At 32.9% G+C, this 21,771-nt stretch overlaps 1 protein-coding gene across 4 annotated transcripts in view; it reads left to right on the top strand.

The window, feature by feature from the left end:
* The window catches only part of GRID2 (glutamate ionotropic receptor delta type subunit 2), a 1,800,826-nt gene that overhangs the window by 945,670 nt on the left and 833,385 nt on the right, over window positions 1-21,771 (top strand). For all 4 annotated transcript variants that reach the window (XM_074228050.1, XM_074228051.1, XM_074228052.1 and 1 more), the window contains one exon: window positions 1,680-1,885. In XM_074228050.1, coding sequence (XP_074084151.1) covers window positions 1,680-1,885 — 206 coding nt within the window. The remainder of the gene's footprint in view (window positions 1-1,679; window positions 1,886-21,771) is intronic.

A 21,771-nucleotide genomic window follows, 5' to 3' on the forward strand; every position in this document is an offset into this window, starting at 1 on the left:
ATACTTCAAAAGAAGCAGGAATATTTAGTTTTCATTTTCTAAAAGATTAAAGTATGTTTTGAAAAAAACTATACTTTTAAAGAATTAACTACACAGCCCTTCAGAATATTATGAATACTTTATAAAAATTATCTCTTATGTATCTCTTTCCTAATTCTGCATACTGAAAATAACTAATATTAATCTGTAAACATATTTGTCAAAATATGTATGTATAATGCTAATCTGACTGTTCACCACTGAAGGGGAGGGGAAGGGAAGGGAGACTGGAAGAAAATTTTGTAACTTGAAAATATTCATGTGCAAATGGATGAAAATAAAAAAAATAGAATTAAAAAAGAATTAGCTACAAACTTTCTAGTTAAGAAATCTATATTCGGTTTATTCAGTATTGAGCAGTTTTATTTCTTATGGGTTAAATACAAGTGTATTTTATTACTACATAGGTATCATGAAACATTAATTTCTCAAAAAACTTCTTTTATAATTTTTTTGATCACAAATCTGATTTTTCTGTCATAGCAAACTGTGGAAAAATAGCAAACATAGGGAACTTCCTCTACTGTTACCTAATTACAACTGTTCAGCAAGATATTCTTAATTGTATATTGGTTATATAATATTGCATTTATCATATGTAACATATTTTAATGTCATAATGCATTATTGAATATTTAATTATGTAAGTTAATTAATCATAATTCTTTGTTATAATTCTAGATATGACATAGAGCTAGAAAGGTCATCAGAAGCAATCTAGTCAAATTCCCTTTATATTGCATTTGAGGAAAATGGGACTTAGGAAGATCAAGTTACTTACTCAAAGTGACACAATCAGTATATGTCAGAGTTAAAACTTGAGCTAATATCCTGACTTCCTTGCTTTCTTTCCACTATTCCATGTTGATTCTCAGTATCATAAAATTCAGATAAATTGATCACATATTGCAGTTCTTAGATTTCAGATGGAATAATGTTGCCTCTTTTTCATCAAGTTAATTTTTGAAAATGAGCTGCACTGGTACGAATTCTTAACTTTTTTTCTGGCACTAAAATTCTGAGTCCATTTCTCAGCAAAGATTTACTAGAAATTGTTGCTGGGCTAATATCATAATTTTATTTCCATAAAGAGTATTATGTACTTGTATTAATATACTTCCTGTTTGTTATTTGATAGATAAACTTCCAAGTATTTGTTTGCATTCTGCAGTTATCTTAAATGGAATTTCCCATTCTAACTCTTCCCACTGTTTCTTTTAAATGAACAGAAATGAGAATTTATACTAAATTGGATAAAATATATTGAATGTCCATTAAGAATCTTTTATATTTTTTGTTATATGTGGAATGAAGGAAGGAACAGAGGGAAGTATTGTTATTTTATATAGTTTTTATTTAAGAAGGTAAAAAACATATTAGAAATCTTGTACAGGTTTCAAATGGCATGGTGATTCAAAGGGAAGCCTACAAATAAAGAAAGAAAAAATAACCTTTTTATTTATGTGAACATTTCAGGTTATGTTTTTTACTCTAAGATTATTCTAATAGATACTGACTTTTCACTTCAGATTGTTTTTAAATACAGGACTAAATATATATTTTAGAAGGTAACAAATAGCTTATGTTTCTTGTTTCTTCTGAATTTTAATTAGCATTTGATGGGCTTTTGCTGTTCCTAGATATCCGGGGAATACAAGAGTTTTTGGACAAAGGATCACAGCAGGGAATGGATGTAGCATTGCAGAAAGTAGAAAATAACATCAATAGAATGATCACCACTCTCTTTGATACAATGAGAATAGAGGAATTAAACCGTTATCGTGATACCCTTAGACGAGCCATTCTTGTGATGAATCCTTCTACAGCCAAATCCTTCATTACAGAGGTGAGTAGAAATTTCAGTTGTAGTATAAATTTATTATTAATAAATGTATGTCTGATTATAGGGAATAATAATATTTTGGAAAAGTGTCAGGAAATTAACTTCATAACTTTCAGTAACACTAATAGGAAGTAGCAGGCATATTCTTTGCTCATCGCATTTACACTATCTATTCCATTTAATTGCTTAGAATATTTGTATTTATGAGTGTGTAGGCATAAGAGCAAAGAGAGTTTAAAAAGTTTTATGATGATGTAAAAGTTACATAACTGAGTGATTTGAAGTTCATGAATAAATTTGGGAGTTCAGTGCACCCTCACTAATTCTTAACATTTTTCTTTGGCAAGCCTTAACATTTGCAGTCCTTTTTATCAGCAGAGATTTACTAGAAGGAAACATTGCTTAAACATCATTATTTTTTCCAAAATATACAGTGGATTCACTTCTACATTGTAAACTATGTAGCACCATTAGTAATTAAACTGTGAAACTTTCAAAAATAATGAGCATTGTTCATTTTATGTTTCTACATCTTACATTTTTTAATTGCATTTCTTCATTTACTTCCTAACTCTGAAGACTTGTTAAAACACAATTAAAACTACTCTGATGACCAGTGTAAAGTAGACAAGTTCTTTGTAGTCTATAATAATTTTTTTTCACTTTAATGTTGTGGCACAGTCTTAGTTGCTTCCAGGTTCAACATCACTGCTTCTATGGTAATTAAAATTCAATGGTCAAAGGGCACGTGTAATGTATTACTCTACACCTAAGTTATGTCAAAGTCACAGATTTAAAGCAACATAATGTAACACCAAGATTATATTGGTAAGAAATCTTAAATAATTCTCTGCTTCTATATACATCAATATGTCACGCATCTTTGATTCCATAAACGGAGAACCCCCACCCTAAGTCAGATCACAAATGAATTATAATTGAGTAGATAAATATTAGAGTTTCATCTAAAATTCAAGGGTTACATTACTTTGACAGAGTATCAGAGGTAAGATTTGGACCTACTTCTTTCTGACTCCAAGTCCTGGATTCTAGCCTATAAACCACCCCAAATCTTTATCCATATAAAAGAGTACAATTTCTTTCAGTTTTGGAAGACATGTAATCTGTTTCCCTTTTAAGCTCTTTGTTTATCCAACAAGAAGAATATTAAGAACATGTCTACTATGCACTGATCATCAAAGTAATTTTAACTGTGTACTTCACCCATGGTCAATACAGGATACCTCTCTACTTCACTGATGAGTTAGATACACATTGGCTATCTGTTATGTAGTTTAACCCCTCTCTCCAATTAGAGGAATACTCTTTCAAGCAAACAAATTGGGACTATTCTGGTTTTCTGTAAAAAATAATTGAATAGGAGTGTTAATAAAATACTCTCATTCATATTACTTCTTGTATTTACTTGTAATCACCCTCTGAGTTTGAGAGACTGAGTAAAAAAAGAAATAACTTATACCCTCCAAAGCTACCATATTACAATGAAGATAATTTAAATATATATACATAGACACACATTTTTTCAATTACCTGTAAAAATAATTTTCAACATCCATCTTTTTGTATACTTTTGAGTTCCCCATTTTTCTGCTCTTCCTTTTCTCCCCCCTACCCAGTGAGAGTGAGTTATCTGATATTATTTATTCATGTAAAATGATGTTTAACATATTTCTATGCTAGTCATGTTATTCCACCAGTTATCTAAGAAAAAAAAAGTCTCACAGTCCCCAGATCAGGTAACTAGCACTTTATCTTCTTTCTTGTGTCAGTTAATACCTGACATTGCTTCCTAAGAAGTCCACAATATATATAACATCATTTTCTATATCACTATTATTATACTTGATAGGTAGAACAGTATTAATAATTCTTAATGATATTTAATTCCTACTAATTTGAAAAAAATATTCTTTTTTCTAATAAATGGAAAGCCATGTTGAATATTTAGCCCAATACTAAAGAATAAAATGTGCAGGGACAGAATTACTATGCTATATCAAAATATACCATTATTCACACTCACATAAATACTTTACTAATATTTATTGTTGTTCACTTGTTCAGTCATTTTCAACTCTGTGAATTTTATTTAAAAAAGATACTGGAGTAGTTTATCATTTATTTCCCCAGTGGATTATAAAAACAAAACAATACAAATAACAAACAAAAAGAGTTTAAGGGACTTATACATGGTCTTAGAGCTAATTTGTGAGATCAGATCAGAACTCAGGTCTTCTGACTGCAGAACCAGTCCTCTATTTACTAGCAGACTCCTAAAATTTCTTTCATACAATATACCATGCCGCTTCATTAATAAAACAACAGCAAATGAGCTCTACTTTGAATCAGTGGTATAGTGGTCACTTGAACTACTTTACCAGAAAAATAGTTGGCTTTTGAAAACACTGTTAAATTATAGTTGAGGAAAAAAAAATAAAATATAATTCTTTGATTTGAGAGCTACTAACGGTTGTATTGCTTTGAGTCTGTTGATGTAAGGAACTTAATATTCTGAAATAGCATTGCCAAAATCAACTCCCTTCTATAATTTTTCAAAGGAACCCTGCAATTCCCAAGTAGGTTGTCTTAACTTGACCCAATACTTTAAAATACCTTTCTTCAATCCATAAACATTACACATGAGACCTCAGAAACTCAAAACCCTACTCTCAGCCTTAGCTATTCCCAAGTTAAGTGTGGCTGTTTTGGAGTAACAATCAGCCTGAAGCCCCAACTGATATTAATCTATTGCTAAAGCCAATACCAAGAAACATAAATCCAATAGAAGAATCATTTCATCAACACATGAAACAACATAAATAATAAAGGAGGGAATCAACTAGTCAAATATATACCTCCATGAAATTTTCAGTTCCTCTGATTCTTCACCAGTGCAAAATGACACATCTACTTTGCAACATATAATCTTGGTGTTGTACAGTGTAGTACCATGTCCTTTTGGAGTTCTCTTTTCAGGGATATTGTTATTGTTGTCTAGTCATTTTGGTTTTAGGTTTTATTTTTTTTTTGCAAGGCAAATGGGGTTAAGTGGCTTGCCCAAGGCCACACAGCTAGGTAATTATTAAGTGTCTGAGACTGGATTTGAACCCAGGTACTCCTGACTCCAAGGCCAGTGCTTTATCCACTACGCCACCTAGCTGCCCCCAAGTCATTTCAGTGGTATCTGATTACGATCCCATTTGAGGCTTTCTTGGTAAAGATAATGGAGTGTTTTGCTATTTCTTTCTCTATCTCATTTTACAGATGAGGAACTAAGGCAAATAGTTCAAGTGACTTTGTCAGGGTCACATAGCCTGTAGGGCTATGTGTAGGGTTCTAAAGACAAATTTGAATTCAGGAAGATGAGTCTTCCTGATTGAGACCATGGCATTCATTTTCAATGTACTAAATTGATGGCACATTATGCTATATATAAATTCTTAGGTGAGAAAAATAGAGACTTGGTATAGACCCATGATTTTGTTAATTAACTCCTGCATTAGGAAGTTATCTCTACCAAGAAAGATGCTATAGTCTTAGTTGACTAAAGCATTAAAATGAAGGTGACTTACCCAAAGTCACATAAGTCACTGTGTCAGAGGAAGTACGTGAACCCTTGTCTTCCTGACTCTTTAGGTACTACAAAAGTGATCTCAAAGGCAAATAGAAAGGGAAACATCTTTATCATATATAAGAACACCTGTGTGCCTCATAAGGAAGTTTAAAATTTTATCTTTTTCAAAATGTCAATGCATTTTTATGAAATTTGTTAAATATTTCCCAATTAATTTTTATTCTAGTTTGGGTTATACTGGGGAGTGTGATTCATATATGTGACATCTCTGTAGTATACCAATCTGATTATCTTTGAAAGACATAGTCAAAAGAATCTCTGTTGTAGAAAATTAAGTCCTGGGTACACGCCTACAATAATATTATTGTACGTTTCATCAACTGTTTACAATAGTGGTGCCATCTGTTCATATAATGTCTATAAAAACCCTAGGTGGTAACCTGTAAGTCCCTATATCATATATCCACCATAACTTCTATACTCATTGGACACTACAAAAGAACAAAAATATATAGTCCTATAGTAATAGCATTTCTTCTTTTTTTTTTTTTGGCAAGGCAATGGTGTTAAATGACTTTCTGAAAGTCATACAGCTAGGTAATTGCTAAGTGTCCGAGATCAGATTTGAACTCATATACTCCTGACTCCAGGGCTTGTGCTCTATCCACTGTGCCACCTAGCTGTCCAATAACATTTATTTTTAAATGAATTTGGGTTATTAAATGAAAAATGAAAGTATATGGAGTATTGTCATGAGCTTCACACTTACCAATTTGAAAATTCCAAAAGAAGCTTCTGAACAAGACAGCACATACAGAATAAACCTGATTTTCATTGAAGTTACAAAAAATGTTAAATTATTGTAGTTTATATCTAGCATATGTATTATATAAATAACATATGCATTTTCAGTCTTAGTATATTTGTTATTAATAATTCATTATTTTATAAATAGCAGATGAATGAATTTAGTAAGCTAAATACTAACCCTAGCACAAAAAAAAATTCAAAAGAAATTCATTAATTAGCTAAATTGTGGCAGTGTAATGTCATGGCTAGAAAGCTTGCCTCAGTGTCAGAACCACACCTCATACCTTACCTGAGATACCCATATTGGTTGGGTAATCTTGGCTAGGTAACTAATCTGTGCAAGTCTCTTAACCTCACTATAAATTACACAAGTACATCAATAAAATGGTAAGTTGAAAAAATAAAAGATTGTTCTGCCCAGACAGAAAGAGTTTTCTGGATGAAACATGCAAACCTAGTAAAAAGATGTTAATAATTTGTATGTAACTTCATGCTTGTAGTAGTAAAGAGAGAGAACTTCCCTTGGAATCAGAGAAAGTTGGATATCCTGCCCCTGAGACATTCTAGCAGCATGATCCTGGACCAATTTCTTCATTTCTCAGTGCTCTAGGAAACGGAGAGTTTAAGAGAAGAGGCTATTGGCAGTTATCTCACTAGGATTTTACTATATCAGTGAAATGAAATGAAATTGCCATCCTTCATCCTAAGTAAATATTATTTTCATAAAATTTAACAACCTTTCACAAAGCATGTCCAGTATAGAAGGTGTTCTGTAAGCTGTTAAATTATTATGTTATGTATATTTTCTACTGAAAGTCAGACAGAAAAAAATGGATCTAATTGTCAAGAAGCAATAATGTTTAACAAGTGCAGAGCAAAAGGTTTAATAAAAGAGTCCTCAAACTTTGCTGTTTAATGGCTAGAAAAGAAAAGTTAACTGTGATTTTTAAATTATATTTCTCTGACTTTAGGTATAGGGTTTAATATACACCCTTGAAAGTCTTTGAAAAGTACTAAGTATTTTTATTTTGTGCTTTACCATTATTTCAAGGGCTTCAAGGCTTTTAGGAAAAGATTAGAGCTATGTACAGTCACATAAATCAAGCTATTGTGATACCAGCAGGAAAAAATGACAATGATGTACATAGAACTTGCTTTGGAATGACTAGGGGAAGCAGAGATAGCTCTGGGTTAACTGTGATGTTGACTTTTAATCTGAAATCCTTGTGCCTTTCAGGCACAAAAAATGGGATCTTTGTCACTAAGTACTGCTTTTCTGAAAAAGTCCATCAAATCTTGTTTTCAATTGAGTATTAAAAAAGAATTAAGGCCTTTTGTTTTGTGGTAAAACCATATCAATTTGTTAAAAATGGGAAAGATTTTACTTATTTTTTGATGACCTATGTATTCTCTGTAATTCCCTTCTAGAAAGAATTCAGGCAGCTGGGTGTCAGATCTTTTTGGTTTCTAGAGATCTCAGTTCTAATCATGGTAACTGAGAATAGGTTTGCATTTGATTTTTCAGGTTAGAAAGCCTATCCTAAAGGGAGAGTCAACTTTATTAAATAAGATTGTTTTTTCTCAAATTTCTAATTTATTTTTTTCACATAGTTCCTGGAGAACAAATCTTGTTTGATTTTTTTTTTGCCATATTTTGGTTTTATTCATAGTACAGTGCTCTAGAGAGAAGTTATGACAAGGCATCATAGCATTGGGGAATTTTAAAATCATGTAAATCAATCATATTTGTTGTTTCTCCATCCTCAGATAAAAGAAATCAATGCATACCTAGACATTCAATCATCTGTTAATACAAGACATATATACATGTATGGCCATTCTGTGTCATGGTATAGGGACATGGTGCCCCAATGATCTTGAAAATTCACATGAAAATTTTGACCCTCCCTGTGTACCAGGAAAAATTCTAAATTATTATGAAATAAAGAAATAAAATATATTGATATTATACTATGCTATATATATATATATATATATATATATATGTAATTTACATGTCTTCTGTGACTTCCATAACCCCCAAATCTTCATATAATTTCTTATGCTAATGTGCAATATATTGAAACTGATGGAGAAATTTGATCTGTAGAAGGATAATGTGTGTCTCTATGAATGTGTGCATGTGGATATGTATGTATATTTGTGTTTATAGAGTAATAGCAGTTGCATTACAGCAGCAGCAACAGAAGTAATAGTAGTAGTAGTAGTAGTAGTAGCAGTAGTAGCAGCAGCAGCAGCAGCAGTAGTGGCAGTAGTAGTAGCTGCAGCAGTAGTAGCATCAGTAGCAGTAGTAGCAGTAGTAGAAGAAATAACAGTAGCAGTAGCAATAGCAATAACAGTTGCTAGGTGGTTCAATAGATATAGTGCTTGGTCTGGAATTAGGAAGGTGTCTTATGTTCCTGAGTTCAGATCTGATCTCAGATATTTAATAGCTGTGAGACCCTGGGCAATTCACTTAACTTTGTCTCAATTTTCTCTTCTGTAAAAAGAAAAATGAGCTGGACAAGGAAATAGTAAACTAATTCAATATCTATCAAGAAAACCCCAAATGGGGTTATGAAGAATCGGACATGACTGAAAAATAACTGAACAAGACACACACACACACACACACACACACACACGAAACTTCATCTTGTTTTTTTATTGGTTTTAGCATATCAATTGCATCAATTTCTAATATGTCCTTTATCTTTCCCCCATACAAAATTAGTTCCGTGTAACAAATATTGACAAAGAAGGAGGAAAAAATTGAGCAAGAGCTACCACATAGATGGGGTGTGACACTGAATGAAATTTTGACTCTGATGAAAAGAGATCAATTTGCTCCATTCTTTACCAGGCTCAAACAGTTGCTATGATCATATAGTTTACAGGTCGTTTCCTTCTTTATACTCCCAAATATATTATTATGTTCACTATGTGTGTGATATTTTCATCTCTATGCTTATTTTACTCTGAATTTGTACATTTCTATTTCTCATGTTATTCTTATCTCTTTATGATGGCATATTTCACTATACAACATTTCACTTTGTCATTATTCCAGCAATAGACCCTTATCTCATTCAAGTTGTTTATAGGCTATCAATAAATTGTATTTTGAATATTTTGACATATATTGGATTTGGCTTTTTCTCTTTTGAGTACATTTCTAGCATAGGGAGCTATGGATTAAAGAACATGTAACTCCAAGTTATTTAATACAATGGTTAGTCAAATTTGTAACTATATCAAGAGTGTATTGTTTTGATATTGTTATAATCTTTTAATTACTTTCAATTGCTATACTTAAAAATTGGAAGAATGTGAGATAAAACCTTAGCGTTTTACATTTTTACTTCCTAGTCATTTGGAACATTCTTTTGTAGAGTTCTAAATGTATTATATAATTCATTGCAGAAGTGTTTCTTCAACCTTTGTAAAAACTGATGTTGATGAACACCAATCTCAATATCAATTCATATATATACCAACTATTAAACTCTAGTCCAAGCTTTGGTCTGATTGAAGACAAAAAATAACATAAACAAAAAATATATAATCAGTTGCTTCCTTCTTTATATTGGTTTGCTCTCTTGAGTTCCTGCAAAAGTCTTTCATTTTCATGAAATTAAAATCTTTTATCTTTTGTGATCTCTACTATCTGGTAGCAATATATGTGATTGAGCTCTCTCTCTCTCTTTAATGATGTTCTTTTAAATCTTGTTGTATATACATTTGAACTTGTTCTACAGTGAAAGATTTGTTTGAAAGATAATGGACACTAAATCATTTTATTCTCTCTCCCCATCCATCCTTCTTAATTTCTTGTTAAAGAGAGCTTTCCACCAACTAGCTTATCATCCAGGGTCAATTGAACTCGTGGTTATTGATGTTGATTGCTTCCAGTTCTTACATTTCTGGCTTCTTCTATTTTGCTATTGTCTTATTTCTTAAACAGTACAGATGATTTCTAGGTTTAATATTTTTAAATACAATTTAAATCTATATTTAATACCCTTTTTATTAACACACTATTGTTAATGTGACTTCATTTTTAAAAATATTTTTGTCAGTCTCTATTAAGTAATCCAAGATAGTCCTAATGACAAAGTACTAGTATCTAACATCTAATAGTGTCATCATTTTGGGTTTTCTGCAACAGCCCATATCCAAATAATGAATTTGATACCAATTATTTAGTTCAGTATCATTTCTACAGCCTGACAAATTATTACATTCATGTTAGCAAATTAATTAAAGAATATTACATGATTTTTGTAGTTGTATTGAATGGTATTTCACTTTTATTTTCATCTGTACTTTTTTATTTTTTCTGTAAGTATGAGCTAATTGTATATTTCTTTTGTATTCTGATGTTTCGTTAAAGCTATTCTCTTTAAATTTATTAATTCTTTGTGATTATATAGCAACTATTATAAGAACTAAGTTAAGTATAATTTCATTTTCCCATTGCTAAAACTTAAAGCTATATATTTTTCCTAATTCTGAAAATTAATGTTTCTATGTTTAATGATGTGGATTTGGGACATCCTTGATTGCTTGATATATTTATTAGGAAAACTTGTAGTGTTTCTCTGTTGTAAAACATATAAGCTTTTGGATTTAGAAATATTTCCTATGCTAATTGATAGGTCTTTTATGAACATATTCCTTAAGGATTTTAATATATATAATATCAATTAAATGCTTTGTTCTCCATTTATTAATATAATTAAAAAGTTAATTGTGATTTCTATCGAACTGTAATGCTCATATTTTCCTGATGATCCATCTTTTATCTCCATTATAAATACAATTTGTTAATGAAAATATTAACTTCATCTTTCCAAAAGTCTGACTTTTGGGACATCATATTCTATGCTCTTGTTTTAGAGTATTAATTAAATTTTTTTTTATCATTTTTGATTAATTACATTAATATATATACCTCCCTTTGCTTGTATTACCATTATCCTTCTCTGGGTACATATGAGGTTAATGTGCATCATGAGAAAATAATATAGTTTTCTTTATGATTTTTTTAATAATAGTTGGAAAAGTCTGAATATTAAGTGCTCTTTCTTGAGAAAATTCATGTTAAATGAGTCTGCATTTAAAAATATCCCTCATTTGGTTGTGTGTGTGTGTGTGTGTGTGTGTGCTTGCATATGTGTTCACTTTCATTTCTGTTTGGTTTATGTTTTTTATTTCCTATTTCTCTAAGTATTTTATATTCTTGCATTTTCTGTCTTGTACTCATTATAGTATACTTATTTTGATTTCTTTTTACCATATAATTATTTACCTTGTTTTAAAAATTTTTTAATTTTCAGTCTTCTTTTGTAGTTATATTATCCAAGAGTTTACCAATTCTACTAGTTGAATTGTTTTTTTTACTTTTTCATTTAAAATATTATATATACTATATGTATCTCTATTTCTTCTTCAATTTTCAAAAATTCCATATTTGAGATTTATTATTTGTTCATTCCCTTTTAAAAGTTGCATAGTGAATTTAATCATCTGTTCTTTTTGTAAATGTTCAGATAGATAATTTTTATTCTGAGAATTGCTTTGGCTAGAATCCAGAAATTTTATTTTATTGGCTAATCATCATTACATTTTATATAGATCTCAATTGTTTGTGTAATTTTTCTAGACACATTTTTTATTCCAGATATAATTAATAAACCCCCATTGGATCTATATCTTTTGTACTTATTCCTAATATTAATTAATATTTTTTGTTGCCTTTTATCATTAATTGAAATATCTTAGTGTTCTAATTTTGAATCAGTTTTAATATAATCAGTCAGACTTGCTTTATGATTTTTCAGTCTAACTTTATCTATAATTTCTTTTTTATTTTCCTGAAAGGAAATATTAAAATCTTCTATAAATATTTTTGACATTCAGTTAATTTTATGTTAACAATTTGTTACTATATAATTTATGCATTCACATTTGGTATTGATCTTTCTAATAGTCTATGATTCATTTAACTATGATATAGTTTTCATGTTTAACTTCATTTTTTAAATTAAAAATATCTAAAAAAATTATCTTCCTCCTATCTTTCTCCCTCTTTCTAAGGAGATGTATCATTTTAAGTTTGGTGATTATTACGTTAATCATAATTCTGAAAATTTTTAATTGTATTAATTTTCATGATGGTATTTTTATATGAATTGCTCTTTTACTTCCTTCATCCTGAATTAATCTATGTAAATATTCACTCATTTCTCTGAAGCTCTCCCCTTTTAGAATTTTTTATGGCACAATAGTATTTCATTACATTCATATGCCACTGGTCAGCAACTCTCCATTAGAATCCCACAATGTAGTTTGTTCTGCTATTCCCCATTTGATGGGTAGCCTCTCAATTTCTAATGCTTTGTCATCCAATAAGAGATACTATAAATATTTTTGTACATATGGGAATTTTTCCTTTTTTGTTGTTTATCTTTTTTGGGGGATATAGAGCAGAGTTCCAAATTGCTCTAAAGATTTACTGAATCACTTCAAAACACCAACAACAAGGCATTAATATCTAATTTTCTCCCCTGCATCCCCTCCAACCTTAGTCATTTTTCTTTTCTGCACTATTAGTCAATCTAATAGGTATGAGGTAGTACCTCAGAATTGATTTAATTTTCATTTCTTCAGTCAGTAGTGTTTTAGGAACATTTTTTCATATGGCTGTAGATTGCTATAGATAGTTTGTTTATATCTTTTGATCATTTATCATTAGACTTACTTTTTATAAATTTGACTCAGTTCTCTATATATTTGAAAAAAGATACCTTCATTAGAGAACTTTACTATTTGTAACTGTATTTTCCTCCATCCTGTATCCTTCATTTATTCTATTCTCTCATTGCTTTCATTCTGTCCTCCTTCAGTTTTGCTTCTGATTATCCTGCCCCTAATCTTTCTTCTATCACCTTTCCCCATCTTCTTTTATCCCCTTACCCTGCTACTATTCTTTAGGGTAAAATAGATTGAAAGTCTATTATTCCTCTCTTTCATCCAGTTCTGTTGAGAGTAAAATGCGATCACTCCTTCTCATCTGTCCCCCCCCTTTCCTCCATTGTAAAAGCTTTATCTTGTCTTTTTTTTTAAAAATATAGTTTACCATTCTACTTCTCCTTTTCTCATTCTCCTAAGTATATATATATATATATATATATGTATATATATATATATATATACCATCCCCTTATCTTCAACTCAAACCTGCCACTTCTTTCTAACTGCCCTAGTATTGAGAAAGGGTTTATGAATTACCAGTGTCATTTTCCCATGTAGGAATACAAACGGTTTTACCTTATTAAGTCCATTATGATTTCCCTTTCCTGTTAACTTTTTTTTGTTTCCTCTTGAGATTGGTATTTGCAGATAAAATTTCCTCTTCAGCTCTGGTCTTTTCATTAGAAAAATTTGAAATTCTCCTATTTTAGTTGAATGTTCATCTTTTCCCCTGAAAAATCTTATTCAGTTTTGCTTGATAGACAATTCTTGGTTATAATCCAAGCTCTTTTGTATTCTAGAATATCATTTTCCAAGTCCTCTGATCTTTAATATAGAAGTTGCTAAATCCTGTTTTATGCTGACTGCAACTCTATAATTCTTAAACTGTTTGGTTTTTTTTTCTGTCTGCTGGAAAATTTTTCTTTTTTTGACCCAGGAGATCTGTAATCTGATTATAATCCCTTTGAGAAGGAATTTGGTAAATTTGTTCAATTTCTATTTTATCCCCTGGTTCTAGAATATCTGGGAAGTTTTTTCTTGATAATTTGTTGAAGAAGTTTAGGCTCTTCTTGGATCATAGCTTTCAGGTAGTCAGAATGGTTTTTAAATAATCTTTCCTGGGGTGGCTAGATGGCACAGTGGATAAAGCACCAGACCTGGAGTCAGGAGTACCTGAGTTCAAATTCAGCCTCAGATATTTAATAATTACATTGCCTTGTAAAAACTTAAAAAATAAAATATAAAAATAAATGACCTCTCCTGGATCTATTATCCAGATCAATTGTATTTCCAATGATAAATTTTGCATTTTTTATATTTTTTTATTTTAATGTAGTTTCCTTTAGTGTTTCTTGATTTCACATAAAGTCAGAAGCATCCATTTGTTCATTCTAACTTTTAAGAAATTATTTTCTTCATCAAATATTTATAATTACTTTTTCCTTTGACCAATCCTACTATATGAAGAGTGGACTTTTTTCCTTGTGTGAATTTTTGTGCTTCTTTTTCCATATGGCCAATTATCCTTTTGAAGTATTATTCTCCTTATTGGCTTTTTGTACCTCTGTTACCATGTGGTCTACTTTGTTATTGTCTTAAGTAAATTTTTGTATCTCCTTTGCCTTGCTGTTGTCTTGTTTCTCAAGATTTTCTTAAATCACTGTTATTTCTCTTCTCCATTTTTTCCTCTGCCTCTCTTACTTGATTTTCAAAATCCTTTTGGAACTTTTCCATGGTCTGAAACCAATTCATATTTTTCTTGGTGGCTGTGGATGTGGGAGCTTTGACTTTGTTATCTTTTTCTGAGTATGTGTTTTGATTTTCCTTTCCTCCTTAGTACCTTTCTTTAATTAGTTTTTTTTCTGTTTGCTCATTTTTGAGCCAATTACTCTACTTTTAAATTTTTGTTAAAACAGAACTCTGTTTCCAGTGTGGAGTGTACACACTCCCAAGTTTCAGGGATTTTGTGCAGGTTTTCAGAAATTCTTCTAGGGACTTGCAAGTTTTCTTTTGTTACAAATTGATGTGATCTAAGTAAGAAGTGTTTAAGTCTCTTCTGGCCTGTGCTCTATCTGGTCTACACTTTTTTCCCACCCTGTAACTGTGAAGAGGATCCCTTGTGATTATAAGCTCTAGTGTTCTTTTCCTTGTCCTAGAAGTGCCACACAGGATTTTGACCTGAATCTGAGTATGAACCCTCAGTGCTAGCAAATAGACTCTTATAATCTCTTTCTCACCAACTGTTTGACTCCCTTACCTTCTGTGGGCTCAGAATTCTGGAAACACCTGCTGCCATAGCTAATTCAGTGGCTCCTGAGACCTGCTCCTATTTTCCTAGGACTGTTTTCTGGTTTTTGTTTGTTTGCTGGGTTTTGTCCTTCATTTTTGTTTTTTTAGGATTTTTGCAAGGCAATGGGGTTAAGTGGCTTGCCCAATACCACACAGCTAGGTAATTATTAAGTGTCTGAGACCAGATTTGAACTCAAGTACTCCTGACTCCAGGGCTGGTGCTCTATCCACTGCGCCACCTAGCTGCCCTGTCCTTAATTTTTGAAGAAGACCATGATATCAGGGAGGTGATGCTATTACAAGCACATGAATTGGATCTGAGTGAGGGGGTGCTATGCTAAGTCACCATCCCTACTTTCTCTTCTGGTCCTATGGTTAGATATGAATCAGGACAACTGGAGATGTTTCTGGATATGTAGCAATCAGGGTTAAGTAACTTGCCTAAAGTCACCCAGTAGTCACCCAGGTCTCAAGTGTCGGAGACTGGATTTGAACTCTCATTATCCTGACTCCAAGGTGCTCTATCTACTATTCTGGATTACACTCCTCTCTTATCCTGGTGCAACAGTCTTCCTGTCAATCTTCTAAGTTGACTTATATGTTTGAATATTGTTTTACTCTGAGCTTTTGTGGGTTCTGTCACTCTATAATTTGTGTAGAGTTGCTATTTAAAGTTTTTTGGAGAAGTCTGGTAAATAGTTTAGGCTAGTTCCTGCCTTTATTATGGGTAGCTAGGTGACACCTTGGAGTCAGGAGGATAGTAGTTCAAATGTGACCTCAGACACTTGACACTTACTAGCTGTGCATCTTCAGTAATCTTTAGTCATCCTGATTCATAATTGGCCACTGCATCCAAATGGTTCTGAAGGAGAAAGTAAGGCTGGTGACTTAGCACAGCATCTCCTCCCTCAAATCCAATTCATTTGTCATGGCATCACCTCCCTGATGTTGTGGTCTTCTTTGAAAATGAAGGACAAACATAATATCTTGACTCCTCTTCTCCCTAAATTTTGAACTGAGAGCTAGGACTAATTTTCAATTCAATTTCATGTTTAATATTTTGTTTTAATAATTTTATTTCATTTTTGAAACTTTGCTGAGTATTTCTTCATTGTTATTTCAGTATTATTAGAAATTCCATTCAATTTTCTTTTTTTACTCAGGAATTTTCATTCATTTTCCTTAAGAATTTAACAGTATTTCTTCTATTCTAGCATTTCTTTTTCCTTTTTTTACTTATTTTTCCTTCTTTTGTTTTTTGAGCCTGTCTCTTTTTAAGTGCTTGAGTTAGTTTTACTCAGCCTTCTTGGCTTGGATTTTTGGTCTTTCCATATTTCTCTTATATTCTGTATGGCTAGTTTCTTTACTCTTTGACTCCTCTTCCTTTCAATTTTTTAAAGATTAAATAATTATTTTTTTCTACATTACTACAATAGTCTTGTAAAAGTAAATATAATTCTCCTCACAAAGATAGAGAAGCCTCAAGAAAAATAAAATGGGAGAAAAAAAGTGTGCTTAGTCTGTATTCAGATATCAACAGTTCTGTCTTTGAGATGTATACCATTCTTTATCATAAGTCCATCAGAGAAATTGCCTCAATATTTTTTCCCACAGTTGTTATTGATAGCTGTATTTCCCTTTATCCTATTCCTCCCCACCCCCATTTATTCTATTTTCTGTCTCTCCTTTCACTCTGTGCCTCCACAAAAGTATGTTGTTTCTGACAACCTTCTCCCATGATTTCCCTCTCTTCTATCACCTCCCCTCCCCTCCACTCCTCTGAACCCCTCTCTCCCCTCCCTTTCCTCTCCTTTTTCCCCTACAGTAAGATACTATCAAGTGTGTATATTATTTCCTCTCTGAACCCCTTCTGATGAGAATAAAAGCTCACTCATTCCCCCTCACCTTCCCCCTGCTACTCCATTGCAAAAACTTTTTCTTGCCTCTTTTACATGAAATATCTTAACTCCCCTTTCTTTTTATAATGTAACTTCATATTCATTTCCCTTCTGTACCTTATCTATATGTGCTCCTTCTAAATGCCCTAATAAATAAGAAGGTTCATATGAATTGTCAGTATCATCTTCCTGTGCAGGAATATATACAGATCAACATCAATAAATCCTTCATAATTTACCCTTCTCATCTACCCTCTCTATGCTGCACCTGAGTCCTGTTCTTGGAGATCAAACTTTCTGTTCAACTCTGCTCATTTCAACAGGAAAATTTTAATGTCCCCTATTTCCTTGAATGTCCCATCTTTTTCCTGGAAAGGGAATGATCAGTTTTCCTGAAGAATTCATTCTCAGTTATAATCCAAGTCACTTGCCTTCCAGAATATCATATTCCAAACTCTATGAGTCCTTAATGTATACACTGCAAAATCTTGTGTAATACTGATGGTAGCTTCACAATATTTGAATTGCTTATTTATGCTGCTTGTAATATTTGCTCCTTGACTTGTGAATTCTGTAACTTGGGCATGATATTCCCGGGAGTTTTTATTTTGGGATCTCTTTCAGGGGGTGATTGGGTGGATTCCTTCAATTTCCATTTTACCCTCTGCTTCTAGAATATCTAGAATATCCCTGAAAAATTTCTTGAAAAATGAAGTCTAATTCCATGCCAGAAAAAGAAAAGTAAAACAAAGTAAGTAAAGTAACCCAAAAACCCTTCAGAATCTGATGAATACTTTATAAAATTTTTTTATGTATCTCCTTCCCTTAATCCTAATTTCTCATACTGAAAAATGACTAATCTGTAAACATGTTTATCAAAATTATGTATGTGCAATGCTCACCCAACTGTTCACTTCTGAGCAGAGAGAGGTAGTAAGGGAAGGTGGATGGAAATTTTGTAACTTAAAAACATACATGTGATTGAAAAAATAAATAGAAGATATGAAAAAATAAATGTATTTGAAGGGGGAGAAAAATAAAAATGAAGTCTAAGCTCTTTTTCTGATCATGACTTTCAGGTGACCCAATAATTTTTAAATTTTCTCTCCAGGATCTCTTTTCCAGGTCATTTCTTTTTCCAATGAGATATTTCACATTTTCTTCTAATTTTTCATTTTTAAAAATTTCTTTTATTATATCCTGATTTCTCACAAAGTCATCAGCTTCCCTCAGCTCCAGTCTCAATTTGAAGGAATTATTTTCTTCAGAGAGCTTTAGTATTTCCTTTTTCATCTGGTCAGTTCTGTTGTTAAGGCATTCTTCTCCTCATTGACCTTTGGACTACTTTTTCCATTTGACCTAAACTGGTTTTTAAGATGTTATTTTCTTCAGCATTTTTCTGTATCTCCCTCACCAAGTTGCTGACTTGGTTTTTATTGTTTTTAATGATTTTTCTGTAACACTCCATTTCCCTTCCCAATTTTCCCTCTACCTCCCTTATTTTATTTTAAAAATCTTTTTTTTTTGAGTTCTTCTGTAGCTTGAATCCAATTCACATTTTTCTTGGAGGTTTTTGAATCTAGAAGCTTTGACTTTATCATCTTCTGAGTGTGTGTGTTTTGATTCTCCATAGAATCAAAGTAATAGTCTATAGTCAGATACTTTTTCTTCTGTTGTTTGCCCATTTCCCTAGCCTGTTGAGTCCCTTTCTGGACTCCCTCAGTCTTCCCCAGGTGAGCATTTGGAGAGGCAGGAGTCAAGGAAGACAAGTTTCTCCCTATACACCAATGTCTCCATTTATTTACCAAAATACCTGTGCTTAAATACCTCCCCAGTCTCTAATCCACTCCCAATCCCATGGCACTTAGTAAAACAAGGTTCTGGTGCTCAAGGACACCAGGTGATGAAGGTTCACAGCACTCCCATATATAGCAGTCCCTAACACCAGCCTATGCCTTGATTTTAACTCTTTGTTAAGGTGGGGCTGTGCTTCCAAGGTGGAGGATGCACATCTCCCCTCCCCCCAATCCTCCCCACCAGCCCTAATTCCTTCAAGATCTTGTGAGAGACTTTGACTACTCTTCTGGCTTTTGTTCTGGTTGGTGGATGACCACAAGCCTACTCCTCTGCCCTGGAACTATGAAAAGAATCCCTGCTTCACCATGTCCAGTGTGGGGCCCCAGATTGTGACCTGGGTCTGAGTGTGGGCAATGTAACTGAGTCCTTCCCCAGGGACAGAAGTGAGACCTGTGCAGTTTTCCCCAAACTCCTGACCATTTGGCTGAGCACTCTGGAACCAGCTCCCTGCAAGGTGGGTCCACAGGCCTGTTTTTCAATTCCTGCAGCAGAATTGTGCTGAGTTCTTCACTGGCCTTGGCCTCTGCACTCAGTATGGTGCAGCAGAGTTCTGGAAACCATCCTTGCTGCCACTGTCCCAGGCACCCCCAGAGACTCAGTGGGGGTGATCAGTGCCCACTGGGCTGATCCTGGATATCTGGAGCTGAAATGCTCCAGAGGCCAGTGGACCTTTCTAACCCTGGTGTGACAGCTCTTTTCTGGAGATCTTCCAAGTTGTCTTGGACAGAAAAATTGTTTCACACAATCTTTTTGTGAATTCTGCCAGTCTAGAATTTGGTTAGAGTCATACTTTTTTTTTTGTTTCTTTAGGTTTTTGCAAGGCAGACGGGGTTAAGTGGCTTGCCCAAGGCCACACAGCTAGGTAATTATTAAGTGTCTGAAACCAGATTTGAACCCAGGCACTCCTGACTACAGGGCTGGTGCTTTATCCACTGTGCCACCTAGCCGCCCCTAGAGTCATATTTTAAAGGCATTTGGAGTCATTTGTTGGAGAGCTTCTGGGGCTTCCTACCTTCTCTCTGCCCTCTTGGCTCTGCCCCTTGCATTGTTGTATCAATTTTTCTCTTTCTCTAAAGCTGAGCATTCACCAACTCTTTCAGCAGCAAAATTGGGTGCTCAAATTAGCCTAGTATGTTATCAGTAAAGAAAAATTAGACTTGAATTCAATTGCAAAGAAAAAGAGGTAGGGGACAGAGGCGATCAAAAGGTAAGCTTAGCTGTAAGCTCCTTGCATCTGTCTCTAAGTTACTTGGATGCCTGCACTACCGATATTTTTGACACCTTCCATTTCCAGTTGCTCTTCCTTTCTTTCTTGTGTCAGGAAAGAATGAATGTCTGTCACATCTTGTGAAACGAATGAGTTTGGCTGCCTCACTCTTAGTGTGGGAATAAGGTAAAGATTCATATAGCCATACAATAAAGAACAAGGCTGCTATCTCAATTGGGCTGTCTATCTCCACTGGGTGAGAGTTTTAGGGTTAGCATACTGTATGCATGGCCTTGTACTCCCAGTAGAAAGTAATATTCTTAACATTAGAAACTATTTGCTTTTTGCTTTTGCTTCATCAGGGTCTAATTTGATTTGAAGTATCACACTTCCCATATGAAACTTTAATCAATACTTGTCAAATTGATTTGACTTTATAATCAAAGCCTTCTATGATGATTCAGGATCTTGTAATTCTTGGAAATAATTATTCTGGATATCAATTATTAATATTCAGAATCAGATATTTAAACATAGACAGTATATAAAAGACTGAGCTTGATTGATACTGACATCAGAAAATATTTTGAAAATTTGATTTTATTCTTTTCAGTTTAGAACATTCTGTTTCTCTTCTCAGTGCTTCTTACAGAAAACATTCTTCAATATTTCTCCCATATCTGGAAATATAGTAGTATAATATTTCCTAATTTAGTTTCAACAAAAAACAACTCCAGGTTATATCTGTTCTTTTAACAATAAAGAAATCACAAATTAAACGTTTTCTATATATATGGGCTATATTTGGAATATGTGGCATTGTGATAAATTGTTTGCTGAATGATACATTTATCCAAAATTCTTTTAGCTAGCTTTTCATAATTTAAAGGAAGGTGATTTTCATTTGATTTATTAATAATATCTCCAACTTCTAATGTGAATTTACAGAAAATATTTTATTTGAAGACTTGGAATCAGGGAATCTGAAATTTGAGATGTCACTTTTTTTTTAGGTTTTTCTTTTGCAAGGCAATGGGATTAAGTGACTTGCCCAAGAAGACACAACTAGGTAATTATTAAGTGTCCAAGGCTGGATTTGAACTCAGGTCTTCCTGACTCCAGGGCCAGTGCTCTATCTACTGTGCTACCTACCGCCCTGGGAATCTGAAATTTGGAAGGGGAATCCTAATCCAAACTTTACCTGAATAAAAATCAAAATATAGCATGCCCAGCAAGTAGGCATTCAACCTTTGCTTGAAGACATCTAGGGAGGTTTATCCTCTTTCAGCATCCTTAACTAGGTTTGGATAGTTTAAATGGTTGTACAATATTTTGCAACTTTCACCCAGTTTTCCTCATTCTGTTGTCTGGAGCCATGTTACATCCACCTTCTAGATGACAGGCCTCCAAACATATGATTTCTGTTTTCAAAGCTATGTATATCTTCTATTCTAAGTTAAATACTTCTAGGATCATT

Source organism: Macrotis lagotis, chromosome 3, assembly GCF_037893015.1.
Source record: "Macrotis lagotis isolate mMagLag1 chromosome 3, bilby.v1.9.chrom.fasta, whole genome shotgun sequence".
Classification (NCBI taxonomy): domain Eukaryota; kingdom Metazoa; phylum Chordata; class Mammalia; order Peramelemorphia; family Peramelidae; genus Macrotis; species Macrotis lagotis.